We start from the raw sequence: 25,070 nt of genomic DNA, 5'->3' as shown, positions 1-25,070 counted from the left end.
GAGGTAGTTTACTATACCCAAATGTTTACTACACCAGAGTTTACTATAACGAGATTATACTGTATAGCACTGACTAGTGTAGGTAGAGAGTATCTGATTGTTCCCCTTTAAGGCTTCTGCAGCTACAAATCCCGATTTAAAAATGTGGCTTCATAATTACAAATGGTCAATGAGTGAAGGTGCTCATACAATACTCAATTTGTGGCATCAATATCTGGACAATTCGATCATAATGATCAAATCTGGCAGAGATCGATGACGCTATATGACCTCCTTATCGGTCATTTTAATTGATTCCTGGTACACACTTTCAATTATGATTGGCCAATCACTGACCGATTTTATCACATCCATGTAAAATTAGGATTTACTTCATCTTTTGCTCATATTATTCAATATCTGTTGATCCTCATACATCATGGAGGTAGTACAATTAGGCAGTGATAGGCTTAACAGTCTGGGCCAATTGCAAAGGCTGTACACATAGGCAGGTGGGTCATTCCGGGGGAAAACTGACATACAGGGGAGTGGACAGGCCCAAGCAGCGCTCCAGGATAAGCCTCTACCAAGGCAGTGGCCCCTCACCCCCAATGGTGATGGCACTGAAAACCATGCAATGTGAGTTGTACATATGTATAGTCGCGGATCAGTGAATAATGGCGCACAGCACCTATGCATAAAAATGGCGCCGCATTAAAAAGATACGCTTATCGCTATTTATCGTTAGTGCTGCATAATAATGGCTCACAGGGAAAAAAAGAAGAAAAACGGCACACACTAACGTTATTTATCAATAGTGCCGTTCATATGCCAAACAGCAGCCGTTATTGTGCACAGTAACGTTATTTATCAATAGCGCCCTACATAAGCCAAACTGCAGACGTTATTTTACTGCAAAACGGTGAATGGATTTAATGTAACACTGTCAAGGTTAGGGTTAGGCACCACTGGGGGGGGGGGTCTTAGGGTTAGGCACCACCAGGGGGGGTCTAAGGGTTATGCACCACCAAGGGGGTCTTAGGGTTAGGCACCACCAGGGGGGTCTTAGGGTTAGGCACCACCTGGGGGTGTCTTAGGGTTAGGCACCATCAGGGGGGTCTTAGGGTTAGGCACCACCAGGGGGGGGTCTTAGGGTTAGGCACCACCAGGGGGGGGTCTAAGGGTTAGGCACCACCAAGGGGGTCTTAGGGTTATGCACCACCAGGGGGGTCTTAGGGTTAGGCACCACCTGGGGGGGTCTTAGGGTTAAGCACCACCAGGGGTGTCTCAGGGTTAGGCACCACCAGGTGGGTCTTAGGGTTAGGCACCACTAGGGGGGGGGTCTTAGGGTTAGGCACCACTAGGGGGGTCTTAGGGTTAGGCACCACCAGGGGGTCTTAGGGTTAGGCACCACCAGGGGGGTCTTAGGGTTAGGCACCACTAGGGGGAGGTCTTAGGGTTAGGCACCACTAGGGGGGGTCTTAGGGTTAGGCACCACCAGGGGGGTTTAGGAGTTAGGGATAGGTACAGAGAGGGTTCTGTGTGTTAAAGCTAAGTAACAATAAGGCTTTAAAGAGAATCTGTACTCTGAAATTCTTACAATAAAAAGCATACCATTCTATTCATTATGTGCTCCTGGTCCCCTCTGTGCTGTTTCTGCCATTCTCTGCTGCAAACCTGGCTTGTAATTGCCAGTTTTAGGCAGTGTTTACAAACAAACTAACCAGCTTCTAATAGGCTCAGCTAAGCAGAGTGTGTTAGTCACACAGAGCCTGCAGGGGGTGTGTACAGCTTCTAGCTAATCACAAGCAGCCCTGCACATTCCAGTCTGACTGCCTCAGCCTGACTGTGCCGACTATAGAGAGAAGATTAGATCATATAACAGAGATAACACAGCTACTGTGCAATTAGGAAAAGCTGCAGTAAGCCAGACCACATTAGAAAAGGCATAGGAACTTATAGCATAGAAGAAATAAAGATAAACAATTTGTTACAGAGTCTCTTTAATGCTGAATAACAATAAGGCTTTAACGTTAAATAACAATAAGGCTTTAATGCTGAATAACAATAAGGCTTTAACGTTAAATAACAATAAGGCTTTAACCACTTGCCGACCGCACGCTTATACCGTGCGTCGGCAAAGTGGCAGCTGCAGGACCAGCGACGCAGTACTGCGTCGCCAGCTGCAGGCTGATTAATCAGGAAGCAGCCGCTCGCGCGAGCGGCTGCTTCCTGTCAAATCACGGCGGGGGGCTCCGTGAATAGCCTGCGGGCCGCCGATGGCGGCTCGCAGGCTAAATGTAAACACAAGCGGAAATAATCCGCTTTGTTTACATTTGTACGGCGCTGCTGCGCAGCAGCGCCGTAAGGCAGATCGGCGATCCCCGGCCAATTTCGCCGCGGAGGGGGGCTTTGAGGTGCCCCCCCCCGCCAGCCACACGCAGGCAGAAGAGATCAGACCCCCCCCTGCACATCATCCCCATAGGGGGGAAAAAAGGGGGGCAATCTGATCTCTCTGCGTGCCCTCTGATCTGTGCTGGGGGCTGTAGAGCCCACCCAGCACAGATCACTAAAAACCACGCTGGTCCTTAAGGGGGGGTAAAGGGTGGGTCATCAAGTGGTTAACATTAAATAGCGATAAGCGGCAAACGGATTAGCGGCAACACCGTGCGCCATTATTCTCAGGCGCCATTTTCAGATGGATCCGTATAGTCGTATATTGGACTACAACATAACTATAGTCATGTATTAGAATACAGTATACAGTAACTAGTCATGTACTGGAATACAGTATAACTATAGTCGGATATTGGAATACAGTATAACTATAGTCATGTATTAGAATACAGTATAACCATAGTCTTGTATTGGAATACAGTATAACTATAGTCATCATGTATTGGAATACAGTATAACTATAGTCATGTAGTGGAATACAATATAACTATAGTCATGTATTGGAATACAGTATAACTATAGTCATGTACTGGAATACAGTATAACTATAGTCATGTACTGGAATACAGTATAACTATAGTCATGTATTGGAATACAGTATAACTATAGTCATGTATTGGAATACAGTACAACTATAGTCATGTATTGGAATACAGTACAACTATAGTCATGTATTGGAATACAGTACAACTATAGTCATGTATTGGAATACAGTACAACTATAGTCATGTATTGGAATACAGTACAACTATAGTCATGTATTGGTATACAGTATAGGTGGGTCATCAAGTGGTTAACATTAAATAGCGATAAGCGGCAAACGGATTAGCGGCAACACCGTGCGCCATTATTCTCAGGCGCCATTTTCAGATGGATCCGTATAGTCGTATATTGGACTACAACATAACTATAGTCATGTATTAGAATACAGTATACAGTAACTAGTCATGTACTGGAATACAGTATAACTACAGTCATATATTGGAATACAGTATAACTATAGTCATGTAGTGGAATACAGTATAACTATAGTCATGTATTGGAATACAGTATAACTATAGTCATGTACTGGAATACAGTATAACTATAGTCATGTATTGGAATACAGTATAACTATAGTCATGTATTGGAATACAGTACAACTATAGTCATGTATTGGAATACAGTACAACTATAGTCATGTATTGGAATACAGTACAACTATAGTCATGTATTGGAATACAGTATAACTACAGTCATATATTGGAATACAGTATAACTATAGTCATGTACTGGAATACAGTATAACTATAGTCATGTACTGGAATACAGTATAACTATAGTCGTGTATTGGAATACAGTATAACTATAGTCGTGTATTGGAATACAGTATAACTATAGTCATGTAGTGGAATACAATATAACTATAGTCATGTATTGGAATACAGTATAACTACAGTCATATATTGGAATACAGTATAACTATAGTCATGTACTGGAATACAGTATAACTATAGTCGTGTATTGGAATACAGTATAACTATAGTCGTGTATTGGAATACAGTATAACTATAGTCATGTATTGGAATACAGTATAACTATAGTCATGTAGTGGAATACAATATAACTATAGTCATGTATTGGAATACAGTACAACTATAGTCATGTATTGGAATACAGTACAACTATATAGTCATGTATTGGAATACAGTACAACTATAGTCATGTATTGGAATAAAGTACAACTATAGTCATGTATTGGAATACAGTATAACTATAGTCATGTATTGGGATACAGTATAACTATAGTCATGTATTGGAATAAAGTACAACTATAGTCATGTATTGGAATACAGTATAACTATAGTCATGTATTGGAATACAGTATAACTATAGTCATGTATTGGAATACAGTATAACTATAGTCATGTATTGGAACTGACGTGTTCCACTAAGTTCCCTCTCTGAGTGTATCTGCTTTGTAAATGGTTGCACAAATCAAATAACCTTCATCAGTGTTGCTCATGGACAGAGGCTCCCTCAGGGCAGATCTGCAGTCAATACATTATCACTAGAACTGGGGCTGTCACTAGCTGGCCACAGCACGGGCACCGCATACGTGTGCCAAGAGCTGACCGGGTACAAGACAAACAAAACTAGGCATAAAACTACATAATACCTGCAAGAATAGTTCTAAATCTGTGGAGATAGGCTTCCTGATCAGTCAAAGCCAAAGCAAACAGAAACACAATAACCATAAACAATTAACAATATTGTACAAGTTACTGGTCAACGGTGCACCACACATATTACAACCTGATTGTACAATCCTACCAACAACTATACCGTGTGAGGGTTGATGAGAGAGATTTATATTTTAAGAGATTGCCTAATAAAACATGAATTTAGGGTGCATTCGAACATCAAATTTTGATTGGCCATTCATTGACCAATTTCAACACTTCCATGTAGTATAAGAGCTTATCAGCATAGTATGTTAGTAGTATCCAAAATCTGTTGTCCCTCACAATACATGAAAATAGTTAAATCCTTGGCCAATCACAAATGAATGTGTATAAGCACTCTAAAACCTGATACACACATACAATCTAGATTTGTCAATGACTGACCAATTTTACCATCTCCATGTAGCATGAGGGCCAAGATTCTGAACACTATGAGAAGATTGTGTAGATAAGCTCTTTAAAGTGGACCTGAACTCTTGCACACTACAGAAGGAAAACAGAGAAATGCACCCTGTATGTATTTAGAGAGTTTAGCCTATCTAATTCTCTCTCATCTGTGACTAATCACAGCTGTGATTTGATCTCCTCTGCCACAGCAGAGCAGTTAATTTATAAACACAGGATGTTAATATGTCTGCTTCCATGAAAGCAGGAAGTAGACACACTGCATATTTATTGCAGGATTAAACAAAGAAATGTTTTTACTTAAAGGTTATTATGCTGTTGTGTATCTTTTAGAGCAGAGGGGAAGTTCGAAGTTCAGGTCCGGTTTAGAGTGAACCTAAAGGGGCCCATACACTGGTCGATTTCAGCCATTGATCAATCGATCGATTCTAAAGAATTGATTCATCAGAAATCGATCAAATTCCCCATGCAATCGATTTGCGGCCAATTTCGATCGATTTTGATCAATTTGATCTATCTGACAGGATGGAAAATCTAGGTTGATCTGCTGCTGGCAGCAGATCGATGGCCCATAAAGTTGCATTGGATCTAATGGTGCAATAATGCATCTAGATTGATTTTTAATAGATTTTCAAGAGATTTCATTCGGAAATCTTTTGGAAATCGGTTCCTAGTGTGTGGTACATACCAGATAGATTCCTGTCAGATTGGACTTGACAGGCATCTGACAGAAATCTATCTGATGGTCGAATCTGCTGCAAATCTATAAGTGTAAAAAAAAATCTCCATTTACTTACCTGGGGCTTCTTCCAACCCCCTGAAGTCTTCCTGGTCCCTCACCGCCGTCTCTCACTCAGCTGTTCCTCTACTGCTCCCCTCCGTAATGTGGCCGACTGACGAGATAGCCGGCCACTGCGCATGCACAGCCCTGCGTGCATCCTCTATGTCCCTACTGCAGCCGGAAGCGTTCTGCGCATGCGCAATAGCAACATCTGGTTACTGTGCAAGCGCAGAGCACTGCCGGTCGTGGGAGCATGTTAGAGTACGCGCGTGGCACGGGGCCACGCATCCAGCATCAGAGGGGGACACTAGAAGAGCAATGGAGTGCGTGATAACGGCAAGGGATCAGCAAAACATTAGGGGTCTGGAAGAAGCCCCATGTAAGTAAATGGGCAATTTTTTTTTTACTTTAGGCTTCCTTTAAACTACATGGAAGAGATAAAATTGACCAATTGTTGGCCAATCAAAATTGGATGTTTATACCAGGGTTAAAGGTGCACACTATGGGCCTGATTCACAAAGCGGTGATAACTCAGTTATCACGCCTAAAAGACTTTAGGCGTGATAACCTTTGCACTAGCAAAGTTATCACCGCTTTGTGCTCTAACTCGCACGAAGCTACCGCGCGTACGCGCGTACGTGCGCGCGCAAAGTCCCATAGGGCTTAATGGGAGCTTCGTGCGAAGCGCCGGGTGCTGCCCGCGCGCCTGCGCAGCGGAAAATTCGCGCGAGTTTCTTCTTATCATGCCTAAACTGAGTTTAGGCGTGATAAAGGGGTTTTCACTCGCGTGCAAACACTTTGCACCGCTTTGTGAATCAGGCCCTATGTGTACAATTTTCAGTGAAGAATTGCCTGAGAGATCAGATAAATGCATTTGTAAATAACATGCCATAATACATTTAAATTATTTCACCATCAACGAACCAATCTGTACTTCCTGTGGAGCGGAGCGGATCAGCCGTTGCATAGCGTTGTCAAGGTGTGATAATGGGATGTCATAACAAAGATTGGACAATCATCTTGTAAAATCTGCGCTCAAATGCCTAAATAAGGTGCATACACACATTTGATTGGCCAATGTTAGCACTCCCATGTAGTATGAGCACTTACCTACACCCTTATACTACATGGAAAAGGTAAAATTGGCCAATCAAAATTGGATGTGTGTAAAAATCCTGAGATTTTTTTTTATTTTTTTTTTAAGTTTAGAAAGACAGGATATCACCATGCTCCAGATAAAACAGCTCATTCATGCCCCCAGCCTGATGGAACATCCTACACGTGACGTGTTGCATTCTGCAGACATACATCGGATCATATGACAGTGACAGGTCCTCCTCACCTTGCTCCAAGTTGTGAACTTTTACTTGAATTTCCGTCTGTCCTCCTTGAAGCTTCTGGGTCAGATAGAGCCGTCCGGACCCGCTCTCTATCCTCACCGGGGGGTCAGACGGCCAGCTGATCTCAAACCATTTACCCCCATACCTCCTGTCGGGCACGGTGAAGATGGTCTCCCCCAGGGCGCCCCCTGCAGGTACCCTCACAGTGTAGGAAGAGGATATGGCTTGGGGCTGGGGGGATCGGGCAGACCTGGGTCGAGGTGGGGTGCCAGGATAGGCACGTGTAAGCCTGGCTGGTACAGTCTTTGATTGTGCTTTAGAGATGGTAGAATAAACTGCGGGTGGCAATGATACCAGGCGCCTGGCAGGTGGTATAAAAGGGACAGTATCTGCCTCTGATGCTATAGTCCTGGCAGGTGTATGGGATCTCTCAGCAGGCTGTAGTGAAGAAGTGATGCCCTGCAGAGTTGTGCCCATCTCTGCACTCTCATCAGCACCAGCCAACGTCCTGTCAGGGGCAGGAGGAGAAAGGATGATGCCCCCTAAACCCTGTCTGGGCAGCTCCTGTGGCAGCGCTGCGGATGGGCACGCAGCCTGGCAGAGCACGGCAAGCAGCATGGAGCAGGCAGCAGCACAAGTACCCGGGTGCGGGCTGCACATGGTGCCCGAGCGCTGATCCTGGAGGAATCCTGCAGGGAAAGTTTGCAGTGAGACCTGTGGCTGCAGCTGCTGGAGAGCTCTGATACTCACCACCCCCAGTCTCACTCACCCCCCACCCCGGGCTGCACATGGGACTAGGACCCTCCCCTCCGTGTAGCAGCAGCACTCCCCCTGACAAGGTGTGCTGGAGCCAGACTGTCTTATCCCACATTCAATGGCATCCCTTGTCCCCCGGTGGTGCCAGTTATTTATTCTCATCCATTATCACTCTCTCTAATATTACTGCTGGCATGAGAGAAGGGGCCACCAGCCGCATCCATGGATCTGCATTACTTACAGTCTGCCTCTCATTCCCTGGGAAAGTTCCACTGCCTTGCTAAGCAACAGAGATCATTTCTGGGAACTTTCTCATTCCTTCAGATCATGGTGTAACCAAACAAAAATAAAGCTGGGTTGAAAAAAAAGACATAGGTCCATCAAGTTCAACCAATGAATAAGGTACAAAACTATTATCTCTGTTGATCCAGAGGAAGGTAAAAAAAAAACCTTACAAGGCATGATCCAATTAGCTCCAAAGGGAAAAAAACCCTTCCTATTTCCTAAGGCCTTGTTCACAGTGGCGTAGCTAAAGAGCTGTGGGCCCCGGTGCAAGTTTTACATGGGGCCCCCCCAAGCACTCTATACATAACAATTGATACGGCGCACCAAAACCTGCCAAGGACAACCCCAGTGTCAGAAGGGGATGGGGAACAGTGTGTTAAGGATTACTACTATTCAAAGCATCTATAGAAGTGATTATTACCAGCACAGGACCAATAGAGAGCTAATACTGTGATAGAGGGTGGACCCTTCGGGCCCCTCTGGCCCAAGGGCCCCGATGCGGTCGCTACCTTTGCACCCCCTATTGCTACGCCCCTGCTTGTTCACATTATAAATCGCCAGCACTATCGCAAGCGCTGAGCGATTTATAGAGCGCTTTTCAAAGTGCTTATCCCTGCGCTTTGCACTTTGAAAAGCGCTTTTGCTCAGCGACTAATTTTGACAAGTGAACTCTTGTATGCAGAAATGAATAAATACAATGTATTTATTCATAAAAGCGCTCAGGAAATCACTTTTCAAAGCGCTCAGAAAATGGTACAGGTAGCTCTTTTGCGATTCAATAGAAAGCTCATATGCGAACACTCCCATAGGAAATCATTGCACAAGCGCTTTTAGAGCAATTTCCAAACTCGCCAGTGCTTAAAAAAATCTGCAAACGTTCATAGTGTGAACAACAGAATAAGCCCTAAGGGCTGAGACACACCAGAAAAAGCTCCCCAAACGCAAGAGGTTTCAAAAGCTCTTCCCAATGTAATGCTATGGGTTTTTTATTTACAAAACCTGATCGCTCCAGTGTGCATAGACACATAGGATAACATTAGCAGGAGGTTTCAAAAACTCTAAACGCTCAGAAAACTCCTCTGGTGTGCACCAGGCGTATCTCCAGATACCAATCAGATAAAATCCCTGGATCAACACCACCAGAAATGACCTAATAACTACAGCCATTGATGTCTTTCAATGCAAGGAAAGCTTCTAAGCCCCCCATATTAAATGCATATATATAATTTGCCATAACTACTTCCTGTGGTAGTACATTCCACATTTTAATCACTCTTACTGTAAAGAACCCTTTTCTAAATACACGGCTAAAACTATTTTCCTCCATGTGCAGATCATGTCCCCAACTCCTTTGGACATGCCTAGGGGCAAAAAGCTCATCTACCAAGCTTTTTTTATATTGCCCTCTGATGTATTTATACATGTTAATTCAATCTCCTTGTACACACATTGGATTTTTCCAAACGACCGGTCGTTTGGACGTTTGAACGTCCAGTCGTTTGGACATCAAATCGGGCGTGTGTACGATCGGAAATCCAGTCTTATCAGCTGAACGACCGATCAGACACACACCCGATTTGACATCCAAACGACCGGTCGGGTGGAAAAATCCAACGTGTGTATGTACCTTATGGCGTCTTTTCTCCAGACTAAATAAGCCCAGTTTATCTAACCTTTCCTGGTAAGCGAGACCTTCCATTCAACGTTTTACAGCTTTTTCTGTTTTAAAGCAAGTCACACACTATACAACAGCACCGCCGATCGGCCCACCACATTACGATCAACATCGAACTTGACAAAGAGCCACTATTCCCCAGGGCCGGGCCGAGGCATAGGCTGGAGAGGCTCCAGCCTCAGGGTGCAGTGTAGGAGGGGGCAAACAATTCATTCAGCTGTCATTCCTAATTGTGTTTGAAGCAGAAAGAAATAAGAAAAGGAGATACATGGATGTGACTACAAGCCAGATAACTAGAGATTAAGGTGTTGAGGGCCCTGGGGTGCCTCTTAGTCTAAGAGCAATCAGTGTGTGACGGCTGGGGTGGAGGGATGGAGGGGCGCACTTGGGTGTTTCAGCCTTGGGTGCTGGAGGACCTTGTCCCGGCTCTGCTATTCCCGATCACATAATGCCGCCTGCGGGCGATTGCGGTGCAATTGTAAACCACAACATTTGCCCAATAAGAGTTTTTTTGAATCAAATGTGTAATTGGGTAAAGATATTGTATAGTGTGGCCAGCGTATGAGATGTTTTGTTGCTCTTGCAGAGGGACTTCCTCATTTGTATGGATGACAGATAATCCATGCAATTCACACAACAAAACACCACACACTACCAGTACACTACTCAAAAAATTAGCATATTGTGATAAAGTTCATTATTTTCTGTAATGTACTGATAAACATTAGACTTCCATATATTTTAGATTCAAATACACACAACTGAACTAGTTCAAGCCTTTTATTGTTTTAATATTGATGATTTTGGTATACAGCTCATGAAAACCCAAAATTCCTATCTCAAAAAATTAGCATATTTCATCCGACAAATAAAAGAAAAGTGTTTTTAAAACAAAAAAAGTCAACCTGCAAATAATTATGTTCAGTTATGCACTCAATACTTGGTCGGGAATCCTTTTGCAGAAATGACTGCTTCAATGCGGCGTGGCATGGAGGCAATCAGCCTGTGGCACTGCTCAGGTGTTTTGGAGGCCCAGGATGCTTCGATAGCGGCCTTAAGCTCATCCAGAGTGTTGGGTCTTGCGTCTCTCAACCTTCTCTTCACAATATCCCACAGATTCTCTATGGGGTTCAGGTCAGGAGAGTTGGCAGGCCAATTGAGCACAGTAATACCATGGTCAGTAAACCATTTACCAGTGGTTTTGGCACTGTGAGCAGGTGCCAGGTCGTGCTAAATAATGAAATCTTCATCTCCATAAAGCTTTTCAGCAGATGGAAGCATGAAGTGCTCCAAAATCTCCTGATAGCTAGCTGCATTGACCCTGCCCTTGATAAAACACAGTGGACCAACATCAGCAGCTTACATGGCACCCCAGACCATCACTGACTGTGGGTACTTGACACTGGGCTTCAGGCATTTTGGCATTTCCCTCTCCGCAGTCTTCCTCCAGACTCTGGCACCTTGATTTCTGAATGACATGTAAAAGTTGCTTTCATCCGCAAAAAGTACTTTGGACCACTGAGCAACAGTCCAGTGCTGCTTCTCTGTAGCCCAGGTCAGGCGCTTCTGCCGCTGTTTCTGGTTCAAAAGTGGGTTCATGCTTCCATCTGCTGAAAAGCTTTATGGAGATGAAGATTTCATTTTTCAGCACGACCTGGCAACTGCTCACAGTGTCAAAACCACTGGTAAATGGTTTACTGACCATGGTATTACTGTGCTCAATTGGCCTGACAACTCTCCTGACCTGAACCTCATAGAGAATCTGTGGGATATTGTGAAGAGAAAGTTGAGAGACGCAAAACCCAACACTCTGGATGAGCTTAAGGCCGCTATCGAAGCATCCTGGGCCTCCATAACACCTGAGCAGTGCCACAGGCTGATTGCCTCCATGCCACGCCGCATTGAACCAGTCATTTCTGCAAAAGGATTCCCAACCAAGTATTGAGCGCATAACTGAACATAATTATTTGAAGGTTGACTTTTTTGTTTTAAAAACACTTTTCTTTTATTGGTCGGATGAAATATGCTAATTTTTTGAGATAGGAAATTTGAGTTTTCATGAGCTGTATGCCAAAATCATCAATATTAAAACAATAAAAGGCTTGAACTACTTCAGTTGTGTGTATTTGAATCTAAAATATATGAAAGTCTAATGTTTATCAGTACATTACAGAAAATAATGAACTTTATCACAATATGCTAATTTTTTGAGAAGATCCTGTATATGCTGTGCAGTCACCAATATGGTTTATTATAGAATTCAAAATGATGGTTCATATACAAATTATTTATATTTCACCACAATTGTTACATATGAATATATGTGTAGTCTACTGAAGGGATAATTCTACTCCCATAAGGCCAATCAGCCCACAAATGCCTCAAACATCATGGCTCAATGTGATGACCACATATATAGTTGACAATGAACTCATAATCTGTGAATAATCATAAATATTGGTGCATCATAATTATCCATTACTCACGAGGCAAGACAAAAGCACATTAGGTAAATAGGACCAAAATGGTATAGTGTGAAACGTGTTCCTGCCCTGCCCCAGCAAGGGACAAAAAAACAGCTGTCATTAGACAGCACCCCCGCCCCCCTACGCCCCCCGCAATCCATGCCCTAACAACCATGCCGTAATGTGCAACTATCTAAAGGGGTCGTCACCCCAAAAAATATCTTTGCATATATTCCCATTATTCACAGTACCAAATGATACTATGCAGTCTCATGCAGATAGCAAGCTGTGAAGCTGAACTCACTTTTGGTGAATTTGGTACTGTCAATAATGGGAATATATGCAAAGATAGACTGTCCTTAATGCTGAGTAGAAAATCTTCTCCTTGCATACTACATGTGTATGACTACAAGGGGTGCTCGGATACCCCTTTTTAAAATCCGAATTGATTTGGATCCGGATACCCAGATATCCGGATCCGAATCGGATATCCGAATCCGAACTTTTTGGTATCCGAGTAAACTCGGATATCCGAACTCAATATCCTGGATATCCAGACGGATTCGGATATCCGGATTGAAAACCGGAAGTGACCTGAAAATGGCTTAAAATCCTTCCAAAAGTCTCTCTCTCTCTCTCTCTCTCTCTTTCTCTCTCTCTCGGCCTGACTGCTTTCGAAAGGGATTTTTGCCATTCAAAGTGATTTTGGCTTCTGCTCGGTTATATATGAAGAAACTATCTGCCCAGATTTCGGATTTCAGATGGGAAATCCGACTTTGCTCGGATAGTCTATTCGGATTTTTAAAAATATCCGACTTGCTATTCAAAGTTCGGATAGTGGAAAAAGTTTGGATTATCTGAGTAGTTCGGATATCCAAAATCTTGCTGAGCACCACTTATGACTACCCTTTGGAGTTCACAATGCATTGAAATAGTGTGATTTTGGACAATTTGTTCAGCCAATTCGGAGAACTTTAAAGAGAATCTGTACTTTAAAATTCTTACAATAAAAAGCATACCATTCATTCTATTCATTAGGTTCTCCTGGGCCCCTCTGTGCTGTTTCTGCCACTCCCTGCTGCAATCCTGGCTTGTAATTGCCATTTTTAGGCATTGTTTACAAACAAAAGACATGGCTTCTAACTAGAGTGTGATAGGCTTGAGAGTAGCTCAGTCTCTGACTCATACAGAGCTTGGAGAGGGTGTGTATAGCTTCTGCCAATGACAAGCAGTGCAGCACATTCCACACATTCCAGCCTCAGCCGATAGAAGAGAGAAGATTAGATCATATAACAGAGATAACATAGCCACTGTGCAACTAGAAAAGGCTGCAGTAACACAGACCACATTAGAACAGGTATAGGAACTTATAGGATAGAAGAAATAAGGCTGAACATTTTGTTACAGACAGAGTCTCTTTAACCTCCTTAGCGGTAACCCCGTGTGTGACACGGGGTAAGCCGCCGGAGGGTGCCGCTCAGGCCCTGCTGGGCCGATTTAAATATTTTTTTTTTTTTCTGGACGCAGCTAGCACTTTGCTAGCTGCGCCAGCACCCTGATCGCCGCTATCCGGTGCGGCGCGCGCCCCCCCCCCCCCCCAGACCCCTGCGCTGCCTGGCCAATCAGTGCCAGGCAGCGCCAAGGGGTGGATCGGGTCTCCCAATGACGTCCCGACGTCGCTGACGTCGGTGACGTCATCCCGCCCCGTCGCCATGGCGACGGGGGAAGCCCTCCAGGAAATCCCGTTCTTTGAACGGGATTTCCTGATCGCCTATCGCCGGAGGCGATCGGCGGGGCTGGGGGGATGCCGCTGAGCAGCGGCTATCATGTAGCGAGCCCTGGGCTCGCTACATGATTTAAAAATTTTTTTTTTTTAAAACTGCTGCGCTGCCCCCTGGCGGTATTTTTCATACCGCCAAGGGGGTTAAGATGCATCATAAGGAAGAGACTGTGTTTGAATTTTTTGGCTCTTTTCATATATATTTTTAGACTCTCTGTATGCTACTTAATTTTTTGGGGTGAAGACCCCTTTAGATAGTTGCACATTAGGGCATGGTTGTTAGGGCATGGATTGCAGGGGGCATAGGGGGGCGGGGATGCTGTCTAATGACAGCTGTTTTTTTGTCCCTTGGTGGGGCAGGGCAGGAGCACAGTTCACACTATACCATTTTGGTCCGATTTACCTATTGTGCTTTTGTCTTGCCTCGTCGTGAGTGATGGATAATTATGATGCACCAATATGTATGATTATTCACATGGGAGTAGAATTATCCCTTCAGTAGACTACACATATATTCATATGTAACAATTGTGGTGAAATATAAATAATTCGTATATAAACCATCATTTTGAATTTTATAGTAAACCATATTGGTGATTGAACAGCACATAGTGGTAGTGTGTGGTGTTTTGTTGCGTAGATTTTTGACCAGTGCTAGTTCTCACCCAGGTCGCCTACGACCATATGAACTATTGATTCGTGGTTTTTGTTTTAATCCATGCAATTCACGGTACTCATGCATCTAGCGACTTGGCGGCTGATTTGATAATCATTATCAAATCGAATGAAAATCAGTACTGTCAAGTGCATGCCCAATCGATGATGCAACCAATTTCTGCCAAGCATGTCATTTGGACATGCTGCAAGATGTCAGGCCATCGTGGTCGATCGGGTGGGCGACAGTAATGGTGAGTAATACACGTGCCCCACATGGTTGCCTGAGTAACAGGGGCGCATGTGTGCGTGTTTGGGGAGCCCGGAGTCAACAGGGGATGCAGACAGCACGGGGGGGTGGGTTAGAAGACACATTTAACATTGGTCGGGACAATGGCGAGGGGGCTTCAGAAGGCAGATTCCCGACAGATTTCATGCTGAAATCAATCAGGATTGGCCTGAGGTGTATGTGCAGCCAACAGATCTTTCTCCAATCAGATTCAATCAGAGAGAGATCTGTCTCATGGTCGATCTGCCCACCCATACATCGTCTTATGTATGGGGCAACTTAACCCACACTGTTATACTGATATTAATAACAGTGTAGTCATAGATGGTAATAATTTCAGCGTGCATGTAAAGTGTAAGTAGCTTGGAAAAGTGGGTCAGTCAAAATTTACAGGAAACCAAAGATAGAAAAAAATGATATATATATATATACACACACACACACACACACACACACACACACACACACACACACACACACACACACACACACACACACACACACACACACACACACACACACACACACACACACACACACGGCTTCCTCCAGCTCCCTTCAGGCAGATGGTTCCCTCGCCCTTCTTCCGGATCCTCTGATAATCTTCCCAGTAAGTCCCGTACTAGTCACAGTGTTCAGCGCATGCGCGGGCCACCGCCACACTCCAGGCGACGGAAGCGTTCTGCGCAGTTCTACACCCTTAATTGTTCACGGTAAACATCACACTTAAAAAAAAAAAAAATGACATACAGTATGTCAGTAGGGGAAAGCCTGTGGATGCTCCCAGCGACTTCCCTGATACACTACTGGCCAGGACTCTTCATCTTTGTGGTCACGCTCCCCTCCGTATATGACCGCGGCCGCACCGCCCAGGTGCCAGGGGGTTCACGCCTGTGCAATATCATGGAGCCGCACAGAGACAAAAGCCATGCAGGAACAGCTCCGTGCCACTGCACAAGCCCGGGAAGTACTTTGTGGCTGCTCAGTGCCCTCGTCCATGGAGGGGGCGCAGCCGCAAGCGATTTTCAATTGTAATTTGGAAGGTTGGTCAGAGGATCCCAGGGCAGCGCAGCAGAGGTGTAGGGAGATCGGGGAAGCCTGTGGACCATCCAGAAGCTTCCCCTTACTGAGATAAGTATCTATCTTTTAGGGCTCATTTCCACTATAGCGAATCCGCATGCGGATTCGCACAGCCAATACAAGTGGATGGGCCTGTTTCCACTTGTGCGTTGTGCAGAGCGTTTGTGTGCGGGGAAAATCTGCACGGCAGAGCAGTCAGAGTTCACTCCCCGCACACCGCTAAGCGAATCGCATACAATGTATCTAATAGAGAAATCGCATACGGTTTTGGCATGCGTTTTTCCCCGCAGTTTCGCATAGGAGGTAATGTTAATTTACACAGGCAGTGTCATGGTTAAAATCGCCCACCTACTACCTTATGCGAAATCGCATGCGAAATCGCGGGAAAAAACGCTTGCAAAATCGCACCCGCATGCGATTTCGTCTGCGGTGATTTCCTGGCGATTCCGCACCGCAGAAGTGGAAATGCAGCCTAACAGGTCCACTATAAATGGCTAGTCAAGGGGGAACACAAATGATTATAGAGTGCATACACACATGACACATCCAGTCTTGACTGGCCAATCTTACCACCTCCGTGAAGTACGAAGGCCAGTAGAGTTTGAATACTATGAACAGTGTAGGTAAGCTCTCATACTACATTAAAGTGATAAAATTCCCTAATTATTGGCCAATAATCTGTCTGTGCTAAATCTTTCTAAAATGTTTTGTTTTATTTCTATTTGTTCTGGAACCAGCTCTTCATGCACTCTCAACACACATGGCTTATTCAGTGGCGGCGTTACAATGGGGCACTGACCCCCCTGGGAATCACTGTGCCCCCTGAGTCTCTCCCCCCCCCCCCCCCCTCAGTAACATACAGTTAGCTGTTTTCATGCTCTAGCAATGTGCACTGAGCAGGATAGAGTCTGTAAAAAATCTCTCCATGTCAGCCTGAGTGTATGTAGGGGTTAAGTAAACCAAGGGTCTTCTCTATTTGCCATAGACACCTCACAATCCTTGCAAGATCCCTTGTAATTAATGTATCTGAATGACACTTATATCCTGCAAAAATATCTCTTTCTGATGTTCAATGTATGTAGGCTGTGTGTCCTAATATTGTCAGTTTACAGGAATAGAGTCTGAAGAAGGCTTATTAGCTGAAAGCTGCAGAGATACTGAACTACACACACAGTGATTCCCTCCCTCCCCTCTTCCATTAGCTCAGCTTGTAGAGTCATCAGACACAGGCTACTGGGCAGCCAATATGATCGTTTGTGAACATTTCTGGCAGCCATCAGTGAGAGGGTGTGGTCAATACATTTGGGAACCTTAACTGAGAGGGATATGGATGTTTCCTTTTAAACAATACCAGTTGCCCCTCAGTCCTGCTAATCTCTTTGGCAGCAGTAGTGGCTGATTCACACATCTGAAACAAGCATGCAGCTAATCCAGTCTGACTTCAGTCAGAACGCCTGATCTGCATGCTCGTTGAGGGGCTGTGGCTAAAAGCATTAGGCCCCGTTCACACTGCACGCGTTTTCAGCCGCGTTTTGGAAACACGTGCAGGTGGCCGACACGCACGACATCAGACATTGCATAGAGTGCAATGTCTGATGTTCACACTGCATGCGTTCCGGACCTGTGCGGTCCGGGAACGCATGCTGCACGCATTTTTTGTAAAAACGCATGGCTGTCCCATTCACTTTTCAGGGTACTTATCCGTTAGCCGGGCGCATCCTCTAGGTGGCGACAAAACTCCACCAGAGTTACATCTTTCCCTACTATCCATGTCGGCCTGGAGGGGGAATAGTAATTAGCGCCACCTGCCGGATGCGCCCGGCTAACGGATAAGTACCCTTTTCAGTGATGGGATCAGCCACGCAACGCATACGAACGCGGATGGCGTGCGTTCGTACTCGTTGCGGTCCGCATGCGTTGCAGTCTGCATTCTGCAGTCTGAACGGGGCCTGAGAGACACAGGATCAGCAGGAGAGCCAGGCAACTGGTATTATTTTAGGTTTAGGTTCCCTTTAATGCAGCTACTGCTGTATTTGGGCACCAACTGTGGCCAGTTTCTGACAGTGGTCACTCTGTAGTTAGTCAGGTGTGGCTACACCCTCTCAGTGGGCACTGCAGGCTAGGAAGCAGACACTGGGGGTCAGGAAGGGCATTACAGGGAGTATTTAACCTTTAAAAAGAAAAAAAAAAAGTTTCACTTACCTGGGGCTTCTACCAGACCCCTGCAGATGTCCTGTGCCCACAGTGGTCCTCAAGGATCCTCCGGTCCCCCTCCGCAGTTCACATCCCATTATTTTTCATCTAACGAGACGAACGCCACTACGCCAGTGCGGCCGCATGCGTCCTCGTTCCCATCGCCACCAGCATTTTCTCATACTGCGCAGGACGCTACCGGCGATGCTAGAGGGAGCAAGGATGTGCACAGCCACAGTGCCATTCATCTTGGTAGACGAAAAAAAAATGCGAAGTGAGGATACTTGAGGATTAGCGTGGGACAGGACGTCTGCAGGGAGCTGCTGTATGCCGAAAGTAAATTAAACTTTAAGAAAAAGTTAGATTCCCTTTAAAGTCATTTAAAGGAAACCTAAACTGAGAAGGATATGAATTTTTCCTTTTAAAACAATACAATTTGCCTGACTCTCCTGCTGATCCTTTGCCTCTAATACTTTTAGCCACAGCCCCTCAACAAGCATGGAGATCAGGTGCTCTGACTGAAGTCAGACTGGATTAGCTGCCTGCTTGTTTCAGGTGTGTGATTCAGCCACTACTGCAACAAGAGTTCAGTAGGACTGACAAGCAACTGGCATTGTTTAAAAGGAAACATCCATATCCCCCTCTCAGTTAAGGTTCCCTTTAAGTAAGTGGAAGGTTAATTTAGAGTGTCATGTTGGGTTCCTTTCCTCTAAGATCTGGGTTAGCAGCAGTATTTGGTTATGTTCTCTTCAACGTGATGGAGAGGCTACTTACCTCTCAGCGGCAGGATCTTCTTGCAGCCGATGTCATGTCATGTGAACCTCACCGGCCATTGTGCCCGCAATCAATTTGATAGCGTCTGTGATAGAATGCAGCATTTTAGTGCAACATGATGAACCGCAGTAAGTGTAAAAGGGGTGTAAGGGTGCCCATTGTACACTGTGACGCTTTTGCATGAACTGGTCTCAGCATGCAGAAGCTGAATAACATGTGTGGCCAGGGCAAATGCTGGGGCAGGACTGAATGGGTTATGCATAATACAGGCCATATTGTTCCAGAAATCTGAAAGTTTCCCACCAAACAATACATGTAATAACTGGCTGCTCAATTTGCTTCCATTAAGAGGAACTTGATATATGTTATTAAAAAGAAATTAAATTCTCAGTTACCAAAAATAAGCTGATTATTTCAGCCATACAGAGGAATGCAAACAGCTCATTACCAACAAATAGGATTATGAGGATTAAGCAGATCAGAAAGGCACAATAGATAGAGATACACTATAGCACACATTAGTGATACCACTGGACTGATGGGCACAAGGAAATGAAGATGTAATGATTAGCCGTGACTGGGTGACGTGTATCCGGAAATAAGTCTTCAGAGCAGAATATTCTCTGGCTTCACCAACTCTGTTAAAGTGGATCCGAGATAATCTTTTACTCATTACATAATTGTGTTCCTTTCATATAGTTTATAGGGCATTCCTCAAGCCAAACACATTTTTTTGTTTTGTCTTAATACTCTAATTCCCTATAAACTAAAAAAGCCTCACCCACAGCTTTTTCACAGTGCCTTGGCACTACAGCAAGGGCTTATGGGAGCTCAGTCTGGACAAGAGGAGGAAGATGTTACTAGCCAGAGATTTCAGAGGCAGAGGGGAGGAGGAGAGGGGACTGAATTTACACACAGGCAAGCTGATAGCATCTCCAGCCCTCAGCCTGTGATAAACAGAACATGGCTGCCCACACTGTATCACAGGAATAAATAATCATAAACTGTTGAAGCTGTTGGCAGCTAAGATTTGCTGTTTAAACTATCTAAACTTTAGATAAGATATATAGACAAGTTACTTGTTATAATTAGTTTTTCATCTCGGATCCGCTTTAAGGTAACCATACATCTAGCGATTTTGGCGGCCGATCGACCAAGAGACAGATCTCTCTCTGATCGAATCTCATCGGAAAGAAATCTGTTGGCTGCCATAAACCGCAGGCCAATGCCTGATGAATTTCAGCATGAAATCTAGTGGAAACTGGCCTTGTGCCACTGCCCTGGCTGCTGTCCCCGTTTTATGTCTTCCCCCCCACCCCGTGCTGTTATGATTTACCTGCCGCCATCCTTGTATTTCCACATTTGGGTCCCCACATGGTTGCCAGCGTTATAGCATGTGGGGCCGTCACACACACACACCCCATCTAGTATAAGTCGGTAGTCACCAGGGGACCAAATATGTAAGTAAGAGGGCAGCAACAGCACGGATGGTGGCAGGTAAAGTATAACTGCACAGGCACCAGAGGGAGGGGGACAGCTGCCGTGGATCTCTGTTGCGTTAATCATTATTGTACACCATTACCACCGTGAACCCAATTGAGCAGGCCAGAGATTTTCTAGTGTGTTTGATGAATACATGCGACCAATTTTGGTTGCATCTACGATCGGGCATGCTCTTGGCGGCACCGGCTTTCATCCAAATTGATTATTATCAAATTGGATGGTCGAACGGCAGCCAAGTCAAGCAATCTACGGGCACAGTGGCGTAGCTAAGGAGTTGTGGGCCCCAATGCAAGTTTTACAATGGGGCCCCCCCAAGCACTCTATACATAGCAATTGATACAGTGCACTAAAACCTGCCAATGGCAAATACAGTGTCAGAGGTGCAAGAAGGGGATGGGGAACAGCTAGTTAATGATTATCACTATTCAAAGTATCTATAGAAGTGATTATTATGAGCACAGGACCAATAGAGAGCTAATGCAGTGGTTGCGGGAGGGCCCTTCAGGGCCCCGATGCGGTGGCTACCTCTGCAACCCCTATTGCTACGCCCCTGGGCTCCTGTGATGTAAATTCAGGCCTGTAAGGGCACCTTTAAAAGGACACCTGAAGTGAGAGGGATATGGAGGCTGCCATATTTATTTCCTTTTAAACAATGTAAATTGCCTGGCTGTCCTGCTGATCCACTGATTCCAATACATTTAGCCATAGACCCTGAACAAGCATGCAGATCAGGAGTTTTACTTAAATTTGACTGAGTTTTCTGCATGCTTGTTTCAGGTGTGTGATTCAGATGCCATTGATGCATGAAAGACCTACAGTATGCCAGGCAACTGGTACTGTTTAAAAGGAAATAAATATGGCAACCTCTATATGCCTCTAAAGTCAATTGTCCTTTAAAGCACATCTGCATTTCAATAACAAGACTTAGGGCTCGTTCACATCTGACTAGCGCAGATGGCAGTGCGATCGTATGATGGAACGCCATCTGCGCCACTACCCGGTGATCCCACTCCTTACAGTTAATGAGTCAGTTCTGCGCTTGCGGGCAGCAAGCATACAGCAGTACGCAAGCGCATCACAGTGCATCTTACATCTGCGCAACATATAGAATGTCTATGCCCTTCTGCCATTCTTGCGTGTCGCACATCATACACACTTCCAAATGCGCACGGAAGCGTGTAGGATGTGAAGGAAGCCTCAGGCCTCGTTCACATTGGGTGCGTTGAAAAACGCATAAAAGTGCATGATAAAAAAAACGCATACATTTGTGCGCGTTTCAGTGCATTGCGCTTTTTTTTAAGCATGTTTTGCTTATTGTGGCAGTAGCAGTTGTCAATAAAGATTTGTTTTCCTATGAAAGTGTTTTGTTTTTTTTTTAATTAGGGGTAAAAAAATACATGCGCTTCAATGCGCTAAAAAAGTGCACCAATTTACTTGCATCGATGTGCACTTTACAGCTCAACACACAGAAACGCATGCAACACTACGTTTTTGTAACACAGCGCAGCGCATAGATGTGAGCCAGGCGCATTCAATTACATGGTAAAAGCAATACCTTGCTAAATGCAAAGGGCAATGCTCTGTGAAAAGCACACAGAAAACTACCCTGATGTGAACGAGGCCTAATGGTGCATACACATCAAATCACTTACCAATTTTACCACTACCATGTGGTATGAGAGCACAATCTGTTCATAGTATTCAAAATCTGTTGGCCCGCATACTACATGGAAGTGGCAAAACGGATATGAATACCAGGCTTAACCACTTGCCGACCGCGCACTCATACCGCGCGTCGGCAAAGTGGCAGCTGCAGGACCAGCGACGCAGTATTGCGTCGCCAGCTGCAGGCTGATTAATCAGGAAGCAGCCGCTCGGGCGAGCGGCTGCTTCCTGTCAATTCACGGCGGGGGGCTCCGTGAATAGCCTGCGGGCCGCCGATGGCGGCTCGCAGGCTAAATGTAAACACAAGCGGAAATAATCTGCTTTGTTTACATTTGTACGGCGCTGCTGCGCAGCAGCGCCGTAAGGCAGATCGGCGATCCCCGGCCAATCAGCGGCCGGGGATCGCCGCCATGTGACAGGGGACATCCTGTCACTGGCTGCACAGGACGGATAGCGTCCTGTGCAGCCCTGATCTCCGGGGGGGGGGGGGGGGGGGGGGGGGAGCAGGTAGGAGAGGGAGGGGGGAATTTCGCCGCGGAGGGGGGCTTTGAGCTGCCCCCCCCCCCCGCCAGCCACATGCAGGCATGAGAGATTGGACCCCCCCAGCACATCATCCCCCTAGTGGGGAAAAAAGGGGGGTGATCTGATCTCTCTACCTGCTACATGATCTGTGCTGGGGGCTGCAGAGCCCACCCAGCACAGATCACTCAGCACAGCGCTGGTCCTTAAGGGGGGGTAAAGGGTGGGTCCTCAAGTGGTTAAAGGGCAACTATTAAAGTACAATCCTAAATGCCACATATATTTCCAATAATTGCTAGCAAATAGCAATACAAAGGCTTTTTCCCCATCTTTTCATGTTTTATATGAAAAAAATGGCATTTACAGAGAACAGTTCTCACTGTGGGCATTACCAGCATTACTATGGAGGAATGTGTCCAGCACATCCAGCATACAGAAACAATCTTCACTGGCTGTAATCCTGTGACTGGAATCTGTGCAGAATGACAGAAAGCAGAAATATAGCTTCAAATGTTTCTGCTTTCTATCTCTAAATTTGTAACAATTGTGTCCCCGATGCAGACACAAAATTGCAGACACAATTACAGTTGTGATTAGTGACAGATGAGAGGGAATTAGAAGGGCCAAACTCTCTAAATACATACAGGTTGTATTTCTCTCCGTTTTCCTTCTGTCTTGTGCAAAAGTTCAGTTCCCCTTTAAAGTCTAACAATAGTATACTTCCATCACAAAACGACAAGCAGAGGCAAGAGAAAAAGGATTTTATTGATATTGAACTGTTTTGTATTAGACAGCCAAACTTTGCAACTTGAGCTGTATAACCAGCAGCAATTCCTATGATCCTCACTCCCCATCATACAATTAAAAAAACAAACTCTGGCTTCACTTGGCAGAGAACTTTGGCTTACAGACCAAAATACAATAAGTACACTTGTTTCAAACGTCATCCAGAAGCCTTCCCTACATACACACGACACCCCACACACAATACAGCAAGAACAAGGATATGGCCAGATGGGTGCGCATTAAATAAAAGCATTCAGTGCTTGTAGCAAGGCAGAATAATGATACCTGTAGTACTGTCTCACTGCAGGAAAGGCCAGCTTTACATTGTGTATGTGCAACAGTGGGCAAATACCTTTGGTAGGGCAGTGCAAGGAGCATCAGCAATGTGCAAAGGTCAGTATAGCACAGCAATCATGTTCAGCTTCATGCTATCAATGTGAGCAATCAAGCAAGAACCTCTCTGATTGGTTGTTACAGTTCTGGCACTTGAAAATCATTGCTGTGTTTTGTTCTCCCTTACTAAATCGCTGTTACGTCAAGTACTAAATCTTCCACCATTTGCTGAGAATTAGTGAAACCTTTAAAGTGGACCTGAACTCAGAACTGCATTTCTGCTCTAACAAGCAACAGCATAATAAAAACATTTCTTTGTGACAGCTGATACAAATCCTGCAATACATCTGCAGTTTGTTTACTTCCTGCTTTCATGGAAGCAGACATTGTTAACATCCTGTGCTTTCAAATGAGCTTATCTGCCATGAGAGTCAGCTGACACAGCTGAGGGATCAAATTACAATTTGTGACACACACGAGAGGGAATCAGACAGGCTAAACTCTCTAAATACATAAAGAGTGCATATCATATCTCTGAAGGAAGAACTGGAAACTAAGCTACTGCCCTCAGATAATATGAGCATCCTATCATCACAGAGGCCTATGTCTACCAAGAGTCCTTTGCAGAGAGAGATTATAAAACAGTGATCAATGGTGTTTATTTATGTTCCAGATGTCTCTCCTCTACACTGTAATTTTTAATCCACTCTGGGATTTGGCGTTTTCCTTAAAGGAATACTGTAGGGGGGGTCGGGGGAAAATGAGTTGAACTTACCTGGGGCTTCTAATGGTCCCCCACAGACATCCTGTGCCCCCACAGACATTTACAGCTGCTCTGGCCCCGCCTCCGGTTCGCTTCGGGAATATCAGACTTTAAAGTCTGAAAACCACTGTGCCTGCATTGCTGTGTCCTCACTCCCGCTGATGTCACCAGGAGCATACTGCGCAGGCACAGACCATACTGGACCTGCGCAGTATGCTCCTGGTGACATCAGTAAAAGCGAGGACACAGCAATGCCGGCGCAGTGGTTTTCAGACTTTAAAGTCTGAAATTCCAGAAGTGAACCGGAGGCGGGGCCCTAGCATCGTTGAGTGGCTGCGCGGGCACAGGATGTCTGCGCGGGAC

The 25,070-nt window shown here is 45.1% G+C and overlaps 1 protein-coding gene across 5 annotated transcripts in view; it reads right to left on the bottom strand.

Moving 5' to 3' along the window:
• LOC137519052 (neural-cadherin-like) overlaps window positions 1-7,901 on the bottom strand; it is a 150,746-nt gene extending 142,845 nt beyond the window's left edge. For all 5 annotated transcript variants that reach the window (XM_068237673.1, XM_068237674.1, XM_068237675.1 and 2 more), the window contains exon 1: window positions 7,190-7,901. In XM_068237673.1, the coding sequence (XP_068093774.1) occupies window positions 7,190-7,847 (658 nt within the window). In that variant the 5' untranslated portion in view covers window positions 7,848-7,901. The remainder of the gene's footprint in view (window positions 1-7,189) is intronic.
• Between the last annotated feature and the right edge of the window lie 17,169 nt (window positions 7,902-25,070).

Source organism: Hyperolius riggenbachi, chromosome 5 (assembly GCF_040937935.1).
Source record: "Hyperolius riggenbachi isolate aHypRig1 chromosome 5, aHypRig1.pri, whole genome shotgun sequence".
NCBI classification, from domain to species: domain Eukaryota; kingdom Metazoa; phylum Chordata; class Amphibia; order Anura; family Hyperoliidae; genus Hyperolius; species Hyperolius riggenbachi.
This window is presented reverse-complemented; position numbering and strand designations above follow the sequence as displayed.